A 19,100-nucleotide genomic window follows, 5' to 3' on the forward strand; every position below is an offset into this window, starting at 1 on the left:
AACTTTAATATATTCATAGAGAAATCACAAATTGATGTGACAGGCAGCTTAAAAGAGCTGAAAAATGGTATATGTAACATGAGCCAAGCTTCTGGATTTTCTATAATAAGATGATGTTTTTCCCTCAAACCCAGCAACATATAGCTTAAGGTAGAAGAACAAAAAACTTCCAAACAAAACCATTTTATAATTTAAATTCGATTAACTTCTTGACTGTTCGGCTTGCACAGCTGGATGATAAGTTTGCAACTGGAAAAGACAAAAATGAGTAAGGTGTTATGTCTGAATCCAAGGAGCATACCATGTGGAGACACAATGACTGAGTTTAGCATACGACAAGGAGTATTGACCACCATGGCTGTATAAATTTGGCCACAAGCACTGATCTTTTCTTCCTGGGTACTGGTCCTAGCTTACTGTTCTCATACCCGTGAAACAAAGCCAGCCACTGAAAGACCCAAAAGCTAGGGAGGTCTTCATAGGGAATAAATTCACTTGATTCAGAAATTAAACCAGAGCCTGTTTTTGCATCCAGGGGAATTCCATCGAAGTGATAGCCCAGATATTCATGAAACATCCTCTGGTATAACAACACTCTCTCGTGGATAAATCTGGAAAGCCTGATCATATAACCACCTCTCTACATGTACAAGTTCATGACTGTAGACTCTGCTTTCACGTGAATCAAAGCACTTAAAATGCTGGTGGAGCATCTTCTATGTCCTGCGCTAGCCTCTGTGGATGGGCGCGTGTACACGTGCTCTCTGTCTCACACCCACACGTATATGTGCACACACATAAAATATCTCCAGTTCTTGCTCCTAATGGATTTACAACCTAAGTAGAGCAAATGATCATATAGGACCTAATGGGAGGAATCCATGGGTACCCAATGCAAGTTTCTACAGCGGGACTGAAAAATGACAAACAACAAACTGAAAATTACAAACAGAACAATTTTTTGGAAAGCTTGCTGTGTTACCATACAGAATTAACCTTTTAAATTCAAGAAGAGAATAACAGTGAAACTTCTGTATTTCAAATACCAGATAGAAAAGACCTTTGTACCAAATGAAATGATGTAAGATGCTGGCATGTTCCAGAGGCAACAGTTAAAGATCTTGGAGTCCATGCTCAAAAGGACAGTTATATACATAACTTTTAATTTATTCATTCGTCAGGCATATTTATCAAATGTCTACCATGGATGCGCACCATTCTAGTTGCTTGGGATGCATCAGTGAGCAAGTCAATAAAAATTCCTATCCTTGTGAACTTTACATTAAGAGCGGGAGATATAAGATAAATAATAAGCATTAAAAAAATCAACTCTAATATCAGCAGTCGATGCGTGCTTTGGAACAAATAGAGCAGGATGAGGGATCAGGAGCGTATCAGGAAGAGGTCTCTGTTTCTAGCCAGAGTATGTGTTTGGGTGGGTGGGTGGGGGATTCTGGGATGTGTGTGTGTGTGTGTGTGTGTGTGTATCTGTGTTCTATGATTCCGTGTGGTAAGAGAAGGGGCAGTCACCCAATCTCCTGCACTCTCTCCTCTCATATCCATCCCTTAAACACTGCTTGCCCTCACAGATCTCAGACGTTGGCAGCCCGCTCTGGCCCTCCCACCTCATTTGGTTGATGATACTTAAGTCAAAATTTCAAGTCTTCCTTTCTTCTGCATCCATCACTGCCTTTGTTGATCCTGCTTTTCACCCCATTCACTATGCCAGTACTGTTCCATGTCAAGCACTTGATCTCTCCTGCCTCAGCTATCGCATAAGCTCCCAGCAGTCCTACCTTTATCTACATTCGTTAGCACTACTTCCTCTTAATTCCCTTTGGCCATTGGAGCCAAAATGGTATTTTGAAATGCATATCGATCATGTCTCTGAGTTGCTCTAGATCCCATTTTTTTTAAGATTTTATTTATCTATTTGACAGAGAGAGACACAGTGAGAGAGGGAACACAAGCAGGGGGAGTGGGAGAGGGAGAAGTAGGCTTCCCGCGGAGCGGGGAGCCCGATGCGGGGCTCGATCCCAGGACTCCGGAATCACGACCTGAGCCGAAGGCAGACGTTTAACGACTGAGCCACCCAGGTGCCCCTAGTTCCCATTTTTAATAGAACCCACCATGTTTAAAATATCAAGTCTAAATTCAGCAGAGCCCATGAAGCCAGCAACCTGTAGGGTGTTGCGGGTCCGTCCCCCACCTCCAAGTGCCACACCCTGCAATCCACCACGTCAGCCCACCCGCCACTCTGCCAATATTAGATTCTCTTATGGGTCCTTATTCCATCAGCCCAGACTATGCTCCCCATCCCCTGTCAGTTTGCTGAGCTTTACCCGCTGTGTGCTCCATGAACTTTTTGTGCTGGGTAAATACCACAGTTAAGCACCTAGCATAAGGTAATGCAATTATCTTTTGTTTATATCAGGTGTCAGGAAATTATGGCTCCTGGGCCAAGTCCAGTCTGCCACCTGTTTTGTAAATAAAGTTTTATAAGAATACACCCCAGACTTACTTGTTAACGTATTGTCCATGGCTGCTTTCTCACCACGATGACAGAGTTGAGTCAGTGCAACCAGAAATATAATAAAGGAGAAGGCTGAGCCAGAAATCTTTTCTAGTCCACAAAATTGTGAATTTAACTATTCCCAGAAAAGGGCACATGAGGATTGTGGTAAGCAAAGAGACCTCTTCCCAACTTGGAAAGGGCAAAGGGCTTGGGATACCATCCAGGGGAGGATCACGGAAGCAGTATTAAGTAGCTGTTCCTATCCCTTTGTTTTCCTTACCTCAGACATTCCAGTCACCTCTTCCAAAACCCTACTTAAAATCCAAACCACAGCATCAACCTGGGAACAGTGGAGAAGTCCTAAAGGATGGAGTAAGAAAATCAGGCCAGAAAGAATGCCAAGAAATCATTTCCTCGCCGTGGAAGGTGACAAAGAAACAGAGCTCAGGCCTTGCTTCTCTCTGAAATACCGGCCTCTCTCAAATCTATCCCTTGCTCCTTCCCGGACTGCAGAGCTTTTTCAGGCTATGAATTAAAGGAAAGAGGAGACAGTCTATAGGCAACCCTTACTGCTGGGCCCCCTTACTATTTTCTCCAGCCCTGGAACCCTCTAGTATTTTATTTTGTGGTTTAGGATTTCAGATAGGCTTTTTTTTGTTTTGTTTTGTTTTGTTTTGTTTTGTTTTGTTTTGTTTTGTTTTGTTTGAGTGAGTGGAGTATCTGAAGTAAGAGGAGCAGAGGAAATGAGAGTGATTGCTACATAATTATTTAAATGCAGTGTCCTCTTTTCCTTTGTGACACAAATTTATTCCCTTAATATGAACTGGAAGAAAAGTTTGGGTTTTATGAGCCTTAGTGTCTTCTTTTCTCTGATAATACTGTCTTTTAAAAGACAAGGAAGAAATAAGCCAAACTCAGATATATTCATAAGAAAATACAACCTCTAATAGTATATGGTAAAAAGACATATTTCAGACACATGTTAATTACTGTAACCAGCACTGAGTTTTACTTCTGCTTAATTTCTTATTGTTGGACAGTGAAATCTGTTTCATATACACTAGATCATCTTAAATGCAGAAAAATAGCCTATGAGATTGGTAGTTTCAAAAAGCTCCTAACACCCTTATCAAGGTAGCTGCATGTGACCTTGACTTCCTCAGAGACCTCTAAAATACACATATGACATTTTAAGATTCATTATGGGTCAATAATGTATGGTTCACCTTCTTCCCCAAATAATTAGTATTCCAAATACAAGTTTAAACCAAAGCCAGGATGTGAATTGTTAATCTTACTTCCTGTTGGAAATCGCCCATACATATGGAAAGTTCTTTCAGCTTATGATATCAAAACATTCACTTTCAAAGTGCTTTTCTGAGAGAATCATGGTAGCATAAAAATATTGTCTATTCCTTTTGAAACCTGTAAGTCGGACTGAAAAATTTCCACTTGACCCATACTTTAGACACATAATATCTCTACATGTCAAATATGGAAATTTATTTTTAATAACTTCTATAGTGATAACACACTTGGCTTACGTTCAAGAGGAAATAAAATAAGAAAAGCTAACGATTACTAGAGGCAGAATTTCTCTAACCAACATCTATTCAGAGGCTCCAGATATCTGTGATACAGCTTGCATTTAAATGTTTTAAATTTCAGCGGTTCAGCAAATTGGCTCTTCAAAGCACGTTTTTATCAACAATGTTAATAATAAATTGGCTCAGTTTTAACAGCATTATTCTGAATTTCGAGACTGCAGACATTTCCCCCCCACTCTTTCTTTTATACGAACGTTTAATGACTTCAGGAAATTTCAGCACTCCCCAATATGTATGTTTATAGCATCCTGGATTCGAGCATGGATTCCAGAGCTAGAGAACTTGGGCTCGAATCCCAGCCTCTCTGCCACTCGCTGGCTTTGCATAACTATGCACATGTTTCTTAACCTTCTGTCTGAGGAGTCCTTTTCCTCATCTGTAAAATAAGGAAATAGTAGTAACTACTTGGTGGAATGGTTCTAAGAGTTACATGAGTTGATACATGTAAAGAACTCCGGACAATGTCTCACACGTTGTAAGCAAAAAGTAAATATTCATTTTTATTACAGATACATAACACATATGTACATCTACTTAATGTATACAGACAAAAATTATAAATCCATATTCTTCCTTTGGAGTGAAGGGTTCTTCACATAACCATCATTTGCACTAGTGAATTTCCTCAGTTGACTCTCTGTGCATCACGGAACCCTGAAGGGTGAAGTGTCAGGTTCTTGATTTCCGGGGAAATAAGAGGCATGGTTATCATACTTCGACAAAGAAAATGAAACTGTGAAGAAAATCTTTGCAGAATCTGCAGCACCAGCCTGTTTATTGTGGATCTTACAGCACACCATGCATTATCACCTCTTTTACTAAATTATCAAATGGAGTCCATGTTGGAGAAGGACACGAGGAATGCTGCGCTTGGACTCTAGTCTGCATCTCTGGCACTAGCCGTTCAGGGTGCCCTCTAATAGCCATTGATGTGCTTTGCATTCCCAATGCACAGTGAAAGAGCCATTAACGTGTTATGCCAAAAAAGACAGGAACACTGATATTTCTTATAGTGGACACTTTCCTTTCTGCCAGATTTAATTCAGTAGCTTTCCTTTGTTTATGTAGGGATTTATGGCAGTTTACATTGTCACCATCAGAAAGTCCTGACAAGCTTCCAGAGCTGTGCACGGAAACACTGATAAGGCTCTCTGCAGAATGTCACAGAGCCCCAAACTCACTATTTCTGAAACATGGTTTTGAAGAAAAGTATGCAAATATGCTTACTATGAAGGATCTGAATAAAGGAGCTTGTTCCATTTTTTAATGATGTTGTAAGAAGAATCATCACTTTTTTAATGGGTCAAAAACAAAGGGATGCAAACTGTCTCCACTATGGTATTCTGTCAGCAACTAAAACACTAAAAAATATAGGAATCCATATGTTTAGATTCCATGTCTGAGTTTTAATCACTGGGGCTAAAGTAAAGCATTGCAAACAGTACAGTGTTTTAAGTCTGACGCACAACTGTGCCCGCTTACAAAGTTATGGCCCTATACACGGAGAGAAGTTCTCAAGACATTAGATTACGTTACAGTTATCTTGTCAAAAAAATAATTGTAAAATAAAAGCAATAATAATATCATTCAGCAGAGCTGACCAAGGCATTTGTGAGAACAGTGATGAAGAATGTGTTGGACGTCTGAATGGGAAATCTCATTTGCTACTTATAAAACATGTGCATATATATATATATATTTTTTTTTTTTTTTTCCTTTAGGCCAGGACTTCTGAACATCAGCGAACCTGCCACGCAGCCATGGCTGGCAGACACGTGGCCCAATACTGGCAACAATCACAATGACTGCTCCATCAATTGCTGCACGGCAGGCAATGGAAACAGTGATGGCAACCTGACCACCTACAGTCGCCCAGGTTAGAGATGCAGACACAGCTCCATGAGCCTAAGCACAAGGACTGGCCACAGGAGGATACATTTCTTCCCCTCTCCCTACACTGGAAAGGAAAATTTGGTCAACATTTTCATAAAATGTTGATGATTGCCTAGCAGATTACCCTGATTCTATATTTTCTTCATCCCTCTACCTCCACGCTTCACCTTCCACCAGAGTTTCCCAGGATGCAATGGGAGAAGGGAGAGTATGAACTCTAGGATAGATAGCAAGGAAAAAAGAACTTGTACAAAAGCATTCCTCTCTATGAGGATGAATGTATTTATAATTTATGTTTGTAATTAATTATTTTCAGGATATGGGGAATAAAACAGATCAAAAAATTTATAAGTCTCTAGTTAGAGTGAACCAAATTCTTTAATAGCGGTAATGAAAATAATAGCAACTGTACAACAGTAATAAAAAATTATAAATGAAAATTAACTGAAATTCCAAATCAGATTTTTTTTATTAACATATATTATTTGTTTCATGCATACAGGTCTGTGATTCATCAGTCTTGCACAATTCACAGGGTTCACCATAGCACATACCCTCCCCAGTGTCCATCCCCCAGCCACCCCATCCCTCCCACCCCCCTCCACTCCAGCAACCCTCAGTTTGTTTCCTGAGATTAAGAGTCTCTTATGGTCTGTCTCCCTCTCTGGTTTTGTCTTGTTTTATTTCAAATCAGATTTTTATTATATAAAAGTAAATCCCAAAGATGTAAGATATATATATCTATATCTATATCTATCTATCTATCTATCTATCTATCTATCTATCTATCTATCTATATCTTTTGCAGGTGTTTATGCATGCCTTTATTTTATATTGTGTGGTTTTGGTTCAGAAATATGTGTGAGTGAACTACTTCATGATGGTGTCATGCTAAAGCATGACATGAAATTATGGATGTAGAGTATGCAATATTGAGAGGAATAAACAGAAAATTACTCATGATTTCTTGCAAAAAAAAAAAAAAACAACAAAAAACAAAATGAAAACCTTCAACATTCCCAATTGGGAAATATTAAAAGAATCATAAAGAATCAAACGATATGAGTAGAGACGTAAAATGACTCATGGAACTAAGAAAAAGGGAAATAGAAGATAGCATTTTAAGTGAAGAGGTTATCCACCATAAAAAAACAAATCATGTAGCAGTCTGTATGTCTAGCCTTAAAACAAGTCCAGAGTCTTCCATTGGATATGGATATGACATATCCATGTAACTACGTCCCTGTTCTCCAGAAGTCCATATTCTAGTTGCATAGTTAGGTGCTCACATGATTACAAAAAAAAAAAAAGAAAAAAGAGAGAGAGACTGGTTGAGCCCTGCAGGAGACAAAAGATGACAATAACCATTTAGATTAATATGTAGAGCTGTTTTGTCCAATATGGTAGCCTCTGGCTACAGGTGGCTATTTACAGTTAAATGAAACAAAATACAATTTAAAATTCAGTTCCTCATTTGCCCTAGACACATTTCAAGTGTGCAGTAGCCCCATGTGTCTGTTGGCTCCCGAATTATACAATGCTGAATAGGACATATCTATCATCTCAGAAAATTCTATGGAATCACACTCGTTTAGAAAGATTGGTGAAGAAAAATGAAATTGGCAAAACCATATAGCCTTTAACAATATTTCTTAACCACTATTAAACAAAATATTATACCTAGAAGTTAGAATTACTAAAGGCCAGGTGAGTCAAATATTCCTGTTCCCCGATCATTTATTTTTTAAAATGCAGAGTAGTTGAATTCAGTATTACAGAGAAGTTGCATATTTCTCTTAAGATTATATTCACATTTACATCTTCAGCTAATTTTTCATCAACATATCCAGCTGAAAACCAATCTTCAAGGTGAGCTGAACTACTACTATTATGAACTACATGAATAAAATAATGGTATTTTTAACCATTGTAACTTGACAAATTTTTTTATTTAAAAAATATTTTCACTTTAAATTATGATTTTAGTTCTTCCTGCTGTTTTAATATTTTCAGCTGCAGGCTTTAAATATTTCTATTTATTTAATTTTAAATATTCTATCAGTTATTTCATTCCCTAATACTTCAATGAGGAGCAAATTAGAGGGAAATTGAAATAGGCAAATTAGATATTATTTCAGGCTTTCTTTGATTAAATTACACAGGTTACTTATGATTCATTTTATCATCATTATTGTCATTTTATACTTCTTGGGGTGTCTTTATGAAACCATGAAAAAATGATTATATAATGTCCTTCCCTGATAATGATTATCCTACATAACCAAGGGAAGATCCAATAAAATTATCTTAAACACTATTTACTATCCCTCTACCTCTGTTCCTCATATCTTTTGAGTAGAGTTACTTTAAAAAATACTAAAATCTCAAGTTCTTTGATGTGTAGGCAGAGTTCCCCCCCACCCCTTTGGTTTGGATTCTCAACATACATGCTTTGTTCTGTTGCTTCAACAACTAACTAGTAGCTTCAGATAGGACAGTAACTCCAGATTAGAACATATAAATTTGGCATATAAAGATACTCATGTGTATATTATTTAAGTGAAATTCCTATTAATAGGGTTGTTAAAGGAAAATCATCTTAAATTCAAATTCAAAATTAGTCTCTATATATTTCTCTATGTCCTCTCTCATTTCCTCAATTTTGAATTACCTTCTTTAGAGAGTACCTATGAATACCTAGCCCTTTTTACTGATCGCATTTAAGCCCCTTTTTACTTTACATAACAATTTTATTGTGACTCACGAAGCTACTTACAGAGAAATTTAAAACGAATAACCATGCAGAATGACTTTTTCCTTTTCCTCTCCGTTGCACGTAGCTGATTGTATAGCCAATTATAACAACCAACTGGATAACAAACAAACAAATCTGATGCTCCCTGAGTCAACTGTTTATGGTGATGTGGACCTTAGTAACAAAATCAATGAGATGAAAACCTTCAATAGCCCAAATCTGAAGGATGGGCGTTTTGTCAATCCATCAGGGCAGCCCACTCCTTACGCCACCACCCAGCTCATCCAGTCAAACCTCAGCAACAACATGAACAATGGCAGTGGGGACTCCAGCGAGAAGCACTGGAAACCGCCTGCACAGCAGAAACAGGAAGTGGCCCCCATTCAGTATAACATCATGGAGCAAAACAAACTGAACAAAGGTGAAGAGCTTTGCCTTTATTCCCAGCCTTTTCTGTCTCAGTACCATTAACCTTTCAGCACTCCACGTCCAGACTTCTCTGGGATGAGCAAATGAAATCGTTCTTTTGTTCCTCATGTTTCCTTATTTCTTTGTTTTTGAAATTTCCAGTGTCAAAGAGTTAATTAGCACAACAATAACCTTGGAAAATTGATTTTATAATAATATATAACTATTTTCAAATGGTTTTGAGATTAATTTAAATTTAATCGTAGGTGAGGGATTGCTTAGCAAAATCTTTTATTCATAAGGCAGATGTACAACTGTCACAATACCTCACATTTTAAATAAATAGACTATCCCATTCTTTCCACTCGAGATTAGAAGATAATTGCTTCTACATGGTCATATAAATGAATGGCATTTTTATATCAAACTGAAGAAAAATAATTAAATTAAGCTTGAACTGGAGAAGTGGTTCAATTTGTTGTATTTCTCCTACCTCGTGTGTCCCTAAGACTGCTGCAATGATTTTAGAACCTAAATTTTTTTGGTTGACTTGATTGAAGTCTGTCAGGATAGAATCTAAAGTAAATTGTTAAATGGTAGCAGTGGAATAGTATTTTATAGCCTGAGGGGAATGTTTCTCTATTATACTATGTGTGAGTTGGAAGAGGTAAGTATTTGATTTCTTTATAGTCCTTTAGGCTACCGCTTTAATAACATGATTTGCAAAGTTGTACCTCTAGGGGGGGAAAAAAAGAAAAGAAAAGCATCCTCTAATATGAATAGTTCAGGGCAATTTTGCACAAGTGTCCAGGTAAATGACACATCTTATTGTAGATAATTAGAGACCTAGATTTATTTTCTTTAGGCTTGAGTTGTGACCATTTTCCTCAAAAATAAAATGTATTACAGTTGGAGATGACAAGCGTCCCATTTGATTAAGTTAATGTTATATATTTTGATTTAACAATACAGTCATCCAGCCTTTTTCGAAGTTTGAGAAAACACTTGATTGGCATAAAATGCAGTTAAATATTTGTTAAGACTTTTGCACAAGCTCATGACAAAGGATGACCACGATGAAGAGAGGACAGTTTCTGCAATCCTGTAGTTTGCAGTGGGCATTCCAACTGTTGTTACATCATTCCTCTTTAGTATATGGCTTTACTGTGGACTTTGGAAAGTTTGACAAGCCTCTGAACAAATATTTCAGGGCTCTTATTTATTGTTTTTATTGCTTGTACCAGACTTGGTATGCCAACTGTAATAAAGACCTGGAATGCAACTAAATTAATGGGTTATTACCCAGTACATTCCAGTGGCAAGTTTATCACTTAGATTTTTACCTTTGCCTAAGTAAGCAGAAGCCTTCCATGGCAGATTGAGATCCTTTGTTTTCTTATCATGGATATATTTTTTATTAGATACCATCTTGCTGACAAGTTTCAGGGCTTTTTATTTTAATTTTTTAAAATGATTTGCAGACATGATATTTTCCTGATTTCTTATGGTTAAAATTATTTCGTTGTTATATTTTTCAAGTTAAGAAGTCAAGCAATTCCGATTTCTGCCTTAGCTGATTTATAAATATTTTACAGAGAAGAAATAGTTCCTTATATGATTCGTACATAGCTATGTTTAGTCTGATTTATATAAAGGAGATGATGCAAAGAATTTGGATTTTATAAATCTTAAAGAGACATGCCTATCTTTTCTTGACTTTTCCTCCTTTATACTTCTATACAATTAGCAAGTGATCAGCATGGTAACTTAAAAGCCTAATTGCTGGTAAATGATTAAGGCATCAAAGAGAAAATAAAAGTTTTTTTCCATCTGAAATGTCTAGATTATCGAGCAAATGACACAATTCCTCCAACTATCCCATACAACCAATCATACGACCAGAATACAGGAGGATCCTACAACAGCTCGGACCGGGGCAGTAGTACATCTGGTAAGTATGGGAACCAAAGAGAAAGTCAGTCTCTCCTTTAAAAGAACGGTATATTCCACTGTTGAAGATCGAATGCTAATGAACTGATGTACACACAGGACATGTCTACGCACTTTATATAATTTGAATTTTTCCAGGCACGGGTCTTGCAATTTGAGCGACAGTCCACTCACTAAACTATTTTGTGTTCTACTTAGTAACAAAGATTAAAGATCCCATTCTCCTCCTTGTTAATAAACTTTTTTTTTTTTAAAGATTTTATTTATTTATTTGACAGAGAGAGTCACAGCGAGAGAGGGAACACAAGCAGGGGGAGTGGGAGAGGGAGAAGCAGGCTTCCCGCGGAGCAGGGAGCCCGATGCGGGGCTCGATCCCAGGACCCTGGGACCATGACCTGAGCCGAAGGCAGACGCTTAACGACTGAGCCACTCAGGCGCCCCGTTAATAAACTTTTATAAAGCCAGAAGCATGGACTAGACTTTAAAGGCAGTTGAAGCTTCTTTTTTTGCCCTTGGCCAAAGTAAAACTAAAAATGTTGGGCATATACTTAACCTGCTAAATTTGTTATTCTTTGAAGCAGTCTATACAGCACATAAAATCTGAGGACCCTTAAGCAGAATCACAAGCCTAAGAGATCATAGGGACAACAGGAACCTGCCTCCGTTGATAAGCCTTGTAACTTTCCTTCAGTTCTTGCCCTAAAACCTCGTAAAGCAACCTTCTAACTTGGGTTTGTAAGAGCCTTCGAAGCCACAGTGAGGCCTCTTCTCTTCACGCTGTTGCAGCTGTTTACCACCTGTTTTCCTGATAGGGGCTGCAGATGGGACTTCGCTGGTACTTAAGTCCGGTTTTTCTAATTAAAGGCGATTCATTATTAGAACTAACATGTGGCGAGCCACATCACGATGAGATCAGAACTGATTGATCTTGCCTCTAGTATGTTTCTCCAGGGAGTGTAGAAATATCACCTCTCAGTACCTGGACTGAAGTTCTGCTAGGTGCTTTTAGCCTGTGTCTTTACCCCTCTCCTGTAATGAATATGGCATTTGCATTTTATCATCTTCCCTTGACAAAGGCCGGTTGATTTGGCATTTTTAAGCCTACATTTTGTCACTGATTGGAACTATTCCTATTGGAATTAAAGGAGTTTAGAAATACCTCTTTGCCTTTTTAGATCTACTCTTATTCTACTGTATGTTGATTTTTTTAAACAACTAAAATCTTACTAAGGAAACCCTGAATTAACAGGGATTTTTAAAAGGATCTACTCTTGGGAAAACCATAGAAAATAATTTAATACATTGATATCTCATGCCATTTTATCTTTGCATTCTTAGCCACTTAGAAAATCATATCTTCCTGAGGAAAATGATTCTATGATTGTGATTAAAATGATTCTGTGTTGTTAATTTTAAATTGACTTTCTCCATCCCTCAGCTTAGAGACCTAGATCTTGGTGTTCTGCTGCTATTTATTACTTGGTATTCTGTGAATATTTGGTAAAAAAGATTTTAAAAAAATGTATAGTCTGGTGTTAATTAGAGGAAAGAATGAAGCAAGCAAGTGATGTGTAGGAGAGATTTGTAATGTTAGGCCTCTTAGGACAGATGGAGTTATTAGAGTAGATGCATGCCAAGAAATCAAGAGGAAGGCGCTGGGTATAGTCAAGTCCACGATTCTTGCCTAGTCTTTCCAATACAGGACAACTGAGTGAAGGAAGAGAGAATGGAGACATACAGGTAGAGGCCTGAGAATTGTAATTTATTACTAACAGCCAGTCCCTTGGCCCATACTTGGTGCAGTAACGTACCAGTTCAAGAACATCTGACTTAACGCACAGATTGGGCCAAAAATTCCAAAGCGACTTAAAAAAAAAATAAGGGTCATTGAATATACCAAGACCTGTTTCATGCACCATGTAACTTGGAGCTGTTTCAGAAAGGTTAAAAATATAAAGACCGGGCGCCTGGGTGGCTCAGTTGGTTGAGCGACTGCCTTCGGCTCAGGTCATGATCCTGGAGTCCCTGGATCGAGTCCCGCATCGGGCTCCCTGCTCAGCAAGGAACCTGCTTCTCCCTCTGACCCTCCCCCCTCTCATGTGCTCTCTCTCTCTCGTTCTCTCTGTCTCAAATAAAAAAAAAATATATATATATATAAAGACCAAGAAAATTCACTGATTTTGAAGGATCATATGAGAAACACAGTTATAAGCTCATCATCTATAATTTCCATAAGAATCTAAAATGTATCGTATTAGAGGAGGAAGATAAAGATGATTTTATCCTCAAATATCTTTTGACCCAAAATTATTTTAAAATGAATACTCTAAAATGTGCAGTTACCTGAATTTAAAGAATATGCCAAATCCAAAATCAGAATACTAGGGCACTTGCATAATTGGGCTATTTCAAACTACTAAAAATGTTCAAGCAACATCATTTTACTCTAAGCCGTAATTTTGTAGAAACTGGGGCTAAGAGCACTTCTCTCCTTTTTAAAAAATCATTTCTCTGCTTCTTTTGTTGTTAGTTATATTAGTTCCTCCAGCAATGATTTTCATCTGCACCTGCCTTTCTGACGAAAACTGGTAATTTCATTGTGCCTAAAACATTTCAATGGACAAGTACAAATTATATATATTCAGTGATTTAATGCAACAGTGGAACTCTAATAGATCGTATCTGTATCATATTGTATTTTAGGTTCCAGCAATTAAATAATAGAAAGGCACTTCAGAAAATATGTCTACAGCTCATTTGTTTTAGGTGATAATCCATAATGCAATTAATTGCTGTAAGAAGATCACTATTAATGATATGACTTGTAAAATGCATTTGTGATTTTATTGCTTTGCCACTATTTTGCAGTTAAACTTGGCAATACGTTGCATCTTCTATTGTACAAAGTTCTGTTAAGATTAATGAAGAAAAGCTTGTTTATCTGCTTCTGCATATATGAATTATACAATCATATTTACAGGAAATAATTCACCTGTGGATAATAGAAAAACCTTAAAGGCCAGAAATAAAAGACTTGGATTTTATTTCTTTTCAAGGGAGTCAAGGGCACAAGAAAGGGGCACGGACACCCAAAGTACCAAAACAGGGTGGCATGAACTGGGCAGACCTGCTTCCTCCCCCGCCAGCGCATCCTCCACCTCACAGCAATAGTGAAGAGTACAGTATTTCCGTAGACGAAAGGTAAGAAGAATTTCAGAACGGATGTAAGTGGAATAGGATGATTCCTTAAACCCATATGAAGCAATTATTAAACTAGATCACTAAGGGAGACATTCCTAAGGTCCACAAACATTTGTCTCTGAAAAAAACAGTATTGCTATGTTAGAAGGACTTGAAAAACATCCTCAGTGCTGCCAAAAAAAAAAAAGGAAATCGTGCCTTGGACACTTCTTTTGGAACTAAGAATTATGAATCAGAACACACATGCACAATTTACATATGTGTTTATGTTTTATACATGTAATTTACATATGTAATCATATATAAAAATAAATACAAGATCACATATGCATCATGATATATATAACCATACACATATGATTTTATGATTTTCAAATATCAGAATTTGTATTGCATATTCTTGAATTTTCATAAAATAAATGTGTGAATTTGTACAACAGCTAAGGTATCCTGAAAACTTTTGTTTGTTCTTAGATATTATCACATTATGCTGAAAACTGTGGAACTTCAAACTCACTGAATTGTCTCTTACAACAATTCAACTAGTGTAAATGATCATATCATATGACAGTGATAAGAAAGTTAGTGTGTTTCGCTCTCTCTCCAGATTCTATAGAACTGAACCAACAGAGCAAAACAGATGTTTCACTGGTATGATGATCAAAGGAGAACTCACTTGACATAGAGAATTAACAAAAAATAAAATCTACCTGAAAATACGGTCTTTTTAGTGACTGTTGTAAAAATAAAGACAATGTTCTTTCATTCTCCACACACGATAAATAGTTTTATGGATCCAAATATGCCAGGAAACAAAACTCTGTACCTTTGTTGTTCCAGTCATTTAATGAGCAAATACTGAGCCATCACTCCTAGGGAAGATACAGGGATAGGTTCCTGCAAGTCTCTGGTCACACATTTTTGTCATCTGATCCATGCATAATCTTGTTTTATGTGTGTTTTTGTTTAAAGACACCTGGTGCGATATGTATTGTTGATTCATTTACATTGAACTGTAGTGTCATAGGTCATTCCTGGCCAAAGCTTATCTAGTGTACATATTTTCTCTATTTGACACGTCATAGCCTTTTGCACTTAGAAACACTAGATCGCACTGAAGCTCTATCCTTGGGGGCTACTTTAAATGGAAATTATCAATATAAAGAAAAAAAAATTGAGAATGATGTGGCACTAGATAGACTGAGAAAAGGACACTTGTTTGCAGTATGAAAACTGACACAAGAAGGTGGAGTGACTCAGATGCTTCACCGTGAGTATTGACTTTGGGTTACAAATAAATTTTAGCAAGTAGGTGACTTTGTAAGTATAGAATCTGCAAAAATTGAGAATTGACTATAGTTTTTAAAAAGTCATTTTCTAGGCTCTGTTAACATTTATTGCTATTTTAGTCCGCCAGTAAAGGGACTAAAATGAAATAAGTGGATATAGTTTTTTAAAAGCCTACAGGAGATACAACTCTGCCCTGAAGGGAAAGACTGATTCAAAGTGGGAAGAATGAAGGTTTCCTGATCCTTTGGCTTTTGTTCTTGACTTTGACATATGATACGGTTCTCAATCAAGAGGAAGAGGGATTTTATGGACATTGGGACCACACAGAGATGTGGCCTCCTGGAGGACTAAGATGGGTCGGTGGGAGGGAGGGAGAGAAAGCTGGGAAGGCAGGTGTAAACCAGGTTATACAGGTACTCGAATGTCTTGTTTAGGTATTTGTATATTTCCCTCTAGTCAATAAGGGAGCCATGTATTACTCTGCAGCAAATGAATGATCTGAGAGTAATGCATATTATAATAAAGTAATTTTGGAGGCACTGTGAGGATTCAGAAGTGTAGAGTGACTGGAGGCAAAGAGATCAATTAAAAGGTTATTGCAGTAGCACATACAACAGACTTTAGAAAAGTTGTAGATTTTGGAGATTTTTAGAGAGGAAACAGAGATGAACCAGGGAACAGTTCAAGGTAGAAGAGAGAGGAGTAAAGTGAGATGACACAAGATTTCTAGTTTAGGGGAGTGCACAAATTGCTGTTATTTTGTTGAGAAAGGAGACGTAGAAAAAGTGTCAAAGGGAGGTAGTAGGATTGGTAAAGTAAAGGAAGACTCAAAGAAATCATGTTATATGAGCATCAAGTTTCCTGAGTTCAGGTGAACAAAGCAGGTGGTAGAGAGTGAACGAGAGAGAGGGGTAACACGAACACAGTTTATATAATGCAGTAAATTACTGCCATTTGAATCAATAACCGTCTGCCCTGGGGTGGGAGAAAAGAGAAAGGCATGAATGTTTCCCAGATCCATCTAGAGTTTCCACACAGCTCTAGCAGAGGAGTAGTGGGGCATTTTATTGTTTATCGACTATTTTATGTACTGTGTTTTTTATTCAACATCCTAAACGCAAGCCAACAACTTCATTTATGCTCAACTGAAGAAATAGTGATCTATTATAATTTCAGAGAAAGGTGGATTTTCAAGAAAGGATTTTTTTTTTTTTAAAGATTTTATTTATTTATTTGAGAGAGAGAATGAGAGACAGAGAGCACGAGAGGGAGGAGGGTCAGAGGGAAAAGCAGACCCCCTGCTGAGCAGGGAACCTGATGTGGGACTCGATCCCGGGACTCCAGGATCATGACCTGAGCCGAAGGCAGTCGCTTAACCGACTGAGCCACCCAGGCGCCCCAAGAAAGGATTTTTAAGAGTAATTTTTCTCGGAGGTTAGCATTCATCTCTAGGTCATCTGTAGGACCATCCCTGAATCACCTTTTTGAAGTGGAAGGCTAGACTACATGCAACACATTTAGGAAATACTAAGTACTAAGTTTAACTGCATTAAGTAGATGCCTTTATTGCATGACTTCTCAGAGCCTGCAATATGCTGATGTAAATTGTAATCACTCAGAAAAAATATTATATGTAGCACTCACCAACCTTGGTGATAGTGAACTGTTTTTTGTATTTTTATTTATTTTTAATTTTTTATTTACTTTTTTTAAAGATTATTTATTTGAGAGAGAGAGAGAGAGAGCACAAGCAGCGGGGAGGGTCAGAGGAAGAGGGAGAAGCAGACTCCCCGCTGAGCAGGGAGCCCGATGCGGGGCTCGATCCCAGGACGCAAAGGCAGAGGCTTAATGACTGAGCCACCCAGGTGCCCCATGAACTATTTTTTTTTTTAACGGTGCTCCCTAAACGTGGCTCACAACATTGAGGTTAAAAAAACAACTCAAAGCTGATATTCCACTGACTGTACGAATTGTTTCTTTGCATAACCTGAAGTAAATCTAAGTGTGCTTATCATTGTTTTAGCTATGACCAAGAAATGCCGTGTCCCGTGCCACCAGCAAGGATGTATTTGCAACAGGATGAACTAGAAGAGGAGGAAGATGAGCGAGGCCCCACTCCCCCTGTGCGGGGAGCAGCTTCTTCTCCAGCTGCGGTGTCTTATAGCCATCAGTCCACTGCCACTCTGACCCCCTCCCCACAAGAAGAACTCCAGCCCATGTTGCAGGACTGCCCGGAGGAGACTGGCCACATGCAGCACCAACCCGATAGGAGGTACACTGTCACTAGCCTTTTGCTGACAAATCAGATAATTTCCACTCTTAAGTGGCATTTGTAGAATGCTATTATATGAGCTCATTTTCCTGTCTAGCCTTTTTTCCAGGATCATCATGCAGTAAGCCTCGGTAATTAACATATCAAGTAATATTGTTGACCAGAACATGAGATTAATTGATCCCAGTGAACTTGCAACCATAAAATAATGTGCATTAATACTCACCCATTATGATAATTGCATTCATAAACACATGGAGATCATGTAGTAAATATATGCATTGCTACTCTTGTAGCAATTTATTGGTGATGCCTGTTTTTGCATCTTAGTTTTCAATAGGCGTGGGTAAGTCATTGCTTTGGTCTGTGGAAAGTAGATTTTCTCCTATCTTTTGAATTGAAGTCTGAATGATTTCTTGCCTCATAGCTGTACTGTTGCAGAAGAATGAACTTGGCGTATTTATTTCGCTTTGACTTCAGGTACCTTTATTTTAGGTCAGAGTCCTTTTGTCCAATTTACTAAATAATGTGTGTGTGTGTGTGCGTGTGTGTAACCAAAAATTCAGCATTGCCAACCAATACGTTTTTGTTAGACACAAATAAATACTTCCCTTGTCATTTCTACCACATCAAAGCTGTTACTGCATCAAGTTAACTCCTGTCTCATTGTTGATGATTTGGTTTGTACTATTTCATTACCCTTGACACATTATATTTCACACATGTAAATTTATATATATACAAAACTTTCTATGTTCCTAATATAATTTGAAACTGAGTATGTTATTTGCCTCTGAAAATTGTCCTTCAATTTTCTTGAATGAATAACATATTTTCATTTATACTGCTTGAATTCTGTAGATTAAAATAGAACTTACAATGTTTATTAATTATTCTATCCGTAAGAGGTTCTTACCAAATTCAAATCATATACTCTCTAAAATGAAGGCGGTCATTAAGGCTTCCTCCGTGGGACAAGGGGGAATTTGGATTGCCATCCATTTATCTTTAATAGTGTTAACCCATGAAACTTCATGGAGATTGAGAACGAATAAAGCACCTATCTCTTTTCCCTATTAAGGTCACAGACCATCTCCATCACTCTTATTTGAAGCAAATGAGGGGCTAATAGAGGTTCTTACCTCTGAAATATGTCAGCATTCTCCTTTCATTCTCTCACGTTACCTATTTCCCCACCATTCCCCTCTG

At 37.7% G+C, this 19,100-nt stretch overlaps 1 protein-coding gene across 1 annotated transcript in view; it reads left to right on the plus strand.

Annotated features, from left to right (window-relative positions):
• The window catches only part of ROBO1 (roundabout guidance receptor 1), a 1,116,478-nt gene that overhangs the window by 1,068,833 nt on the left and 28,545 nt on the right, over positions 1-19,100 (plus strand). Inside the window, exons 22-26 of the mRNA XM_081798712.1 lie at positions 5,844-5,998; positions 8,856-9,191; positions 11,022-11,129; positions 14,185-14,329; positions 17,643-17,891. Of these exons, the coding sequence (XP_081654838.1) occupies positions 5,844-5,998; positions 8,856-9,191; positions 11,022-11,129; positions 14,185-14,329; positions 17,643-17,891 (993 nt within the window). The remainder of the gene's footprint in view (positions 1-5,843; positions 5,999-8,855; positions 9,192-11,021; positions 11,130-14,184; positions 14,330-17,642; positions 17,892-19,100) is intronic.

The sequence above is a fragment of the Leptonychotes weddellii genome, chromosome 1, assembly GCF_054177405.1.
Source record: "Leptonychotes weddellii isolate Sample4059 chromosome 1, ASM5417740v2, whole genome shotgun sequence".
Taxonomy (NCBI): Eukaryota; Metazoa; Chordata; class Mammalia; order Carnivora; family Phocidae; genus Leptonychotes; species Leptonychotes weddellii.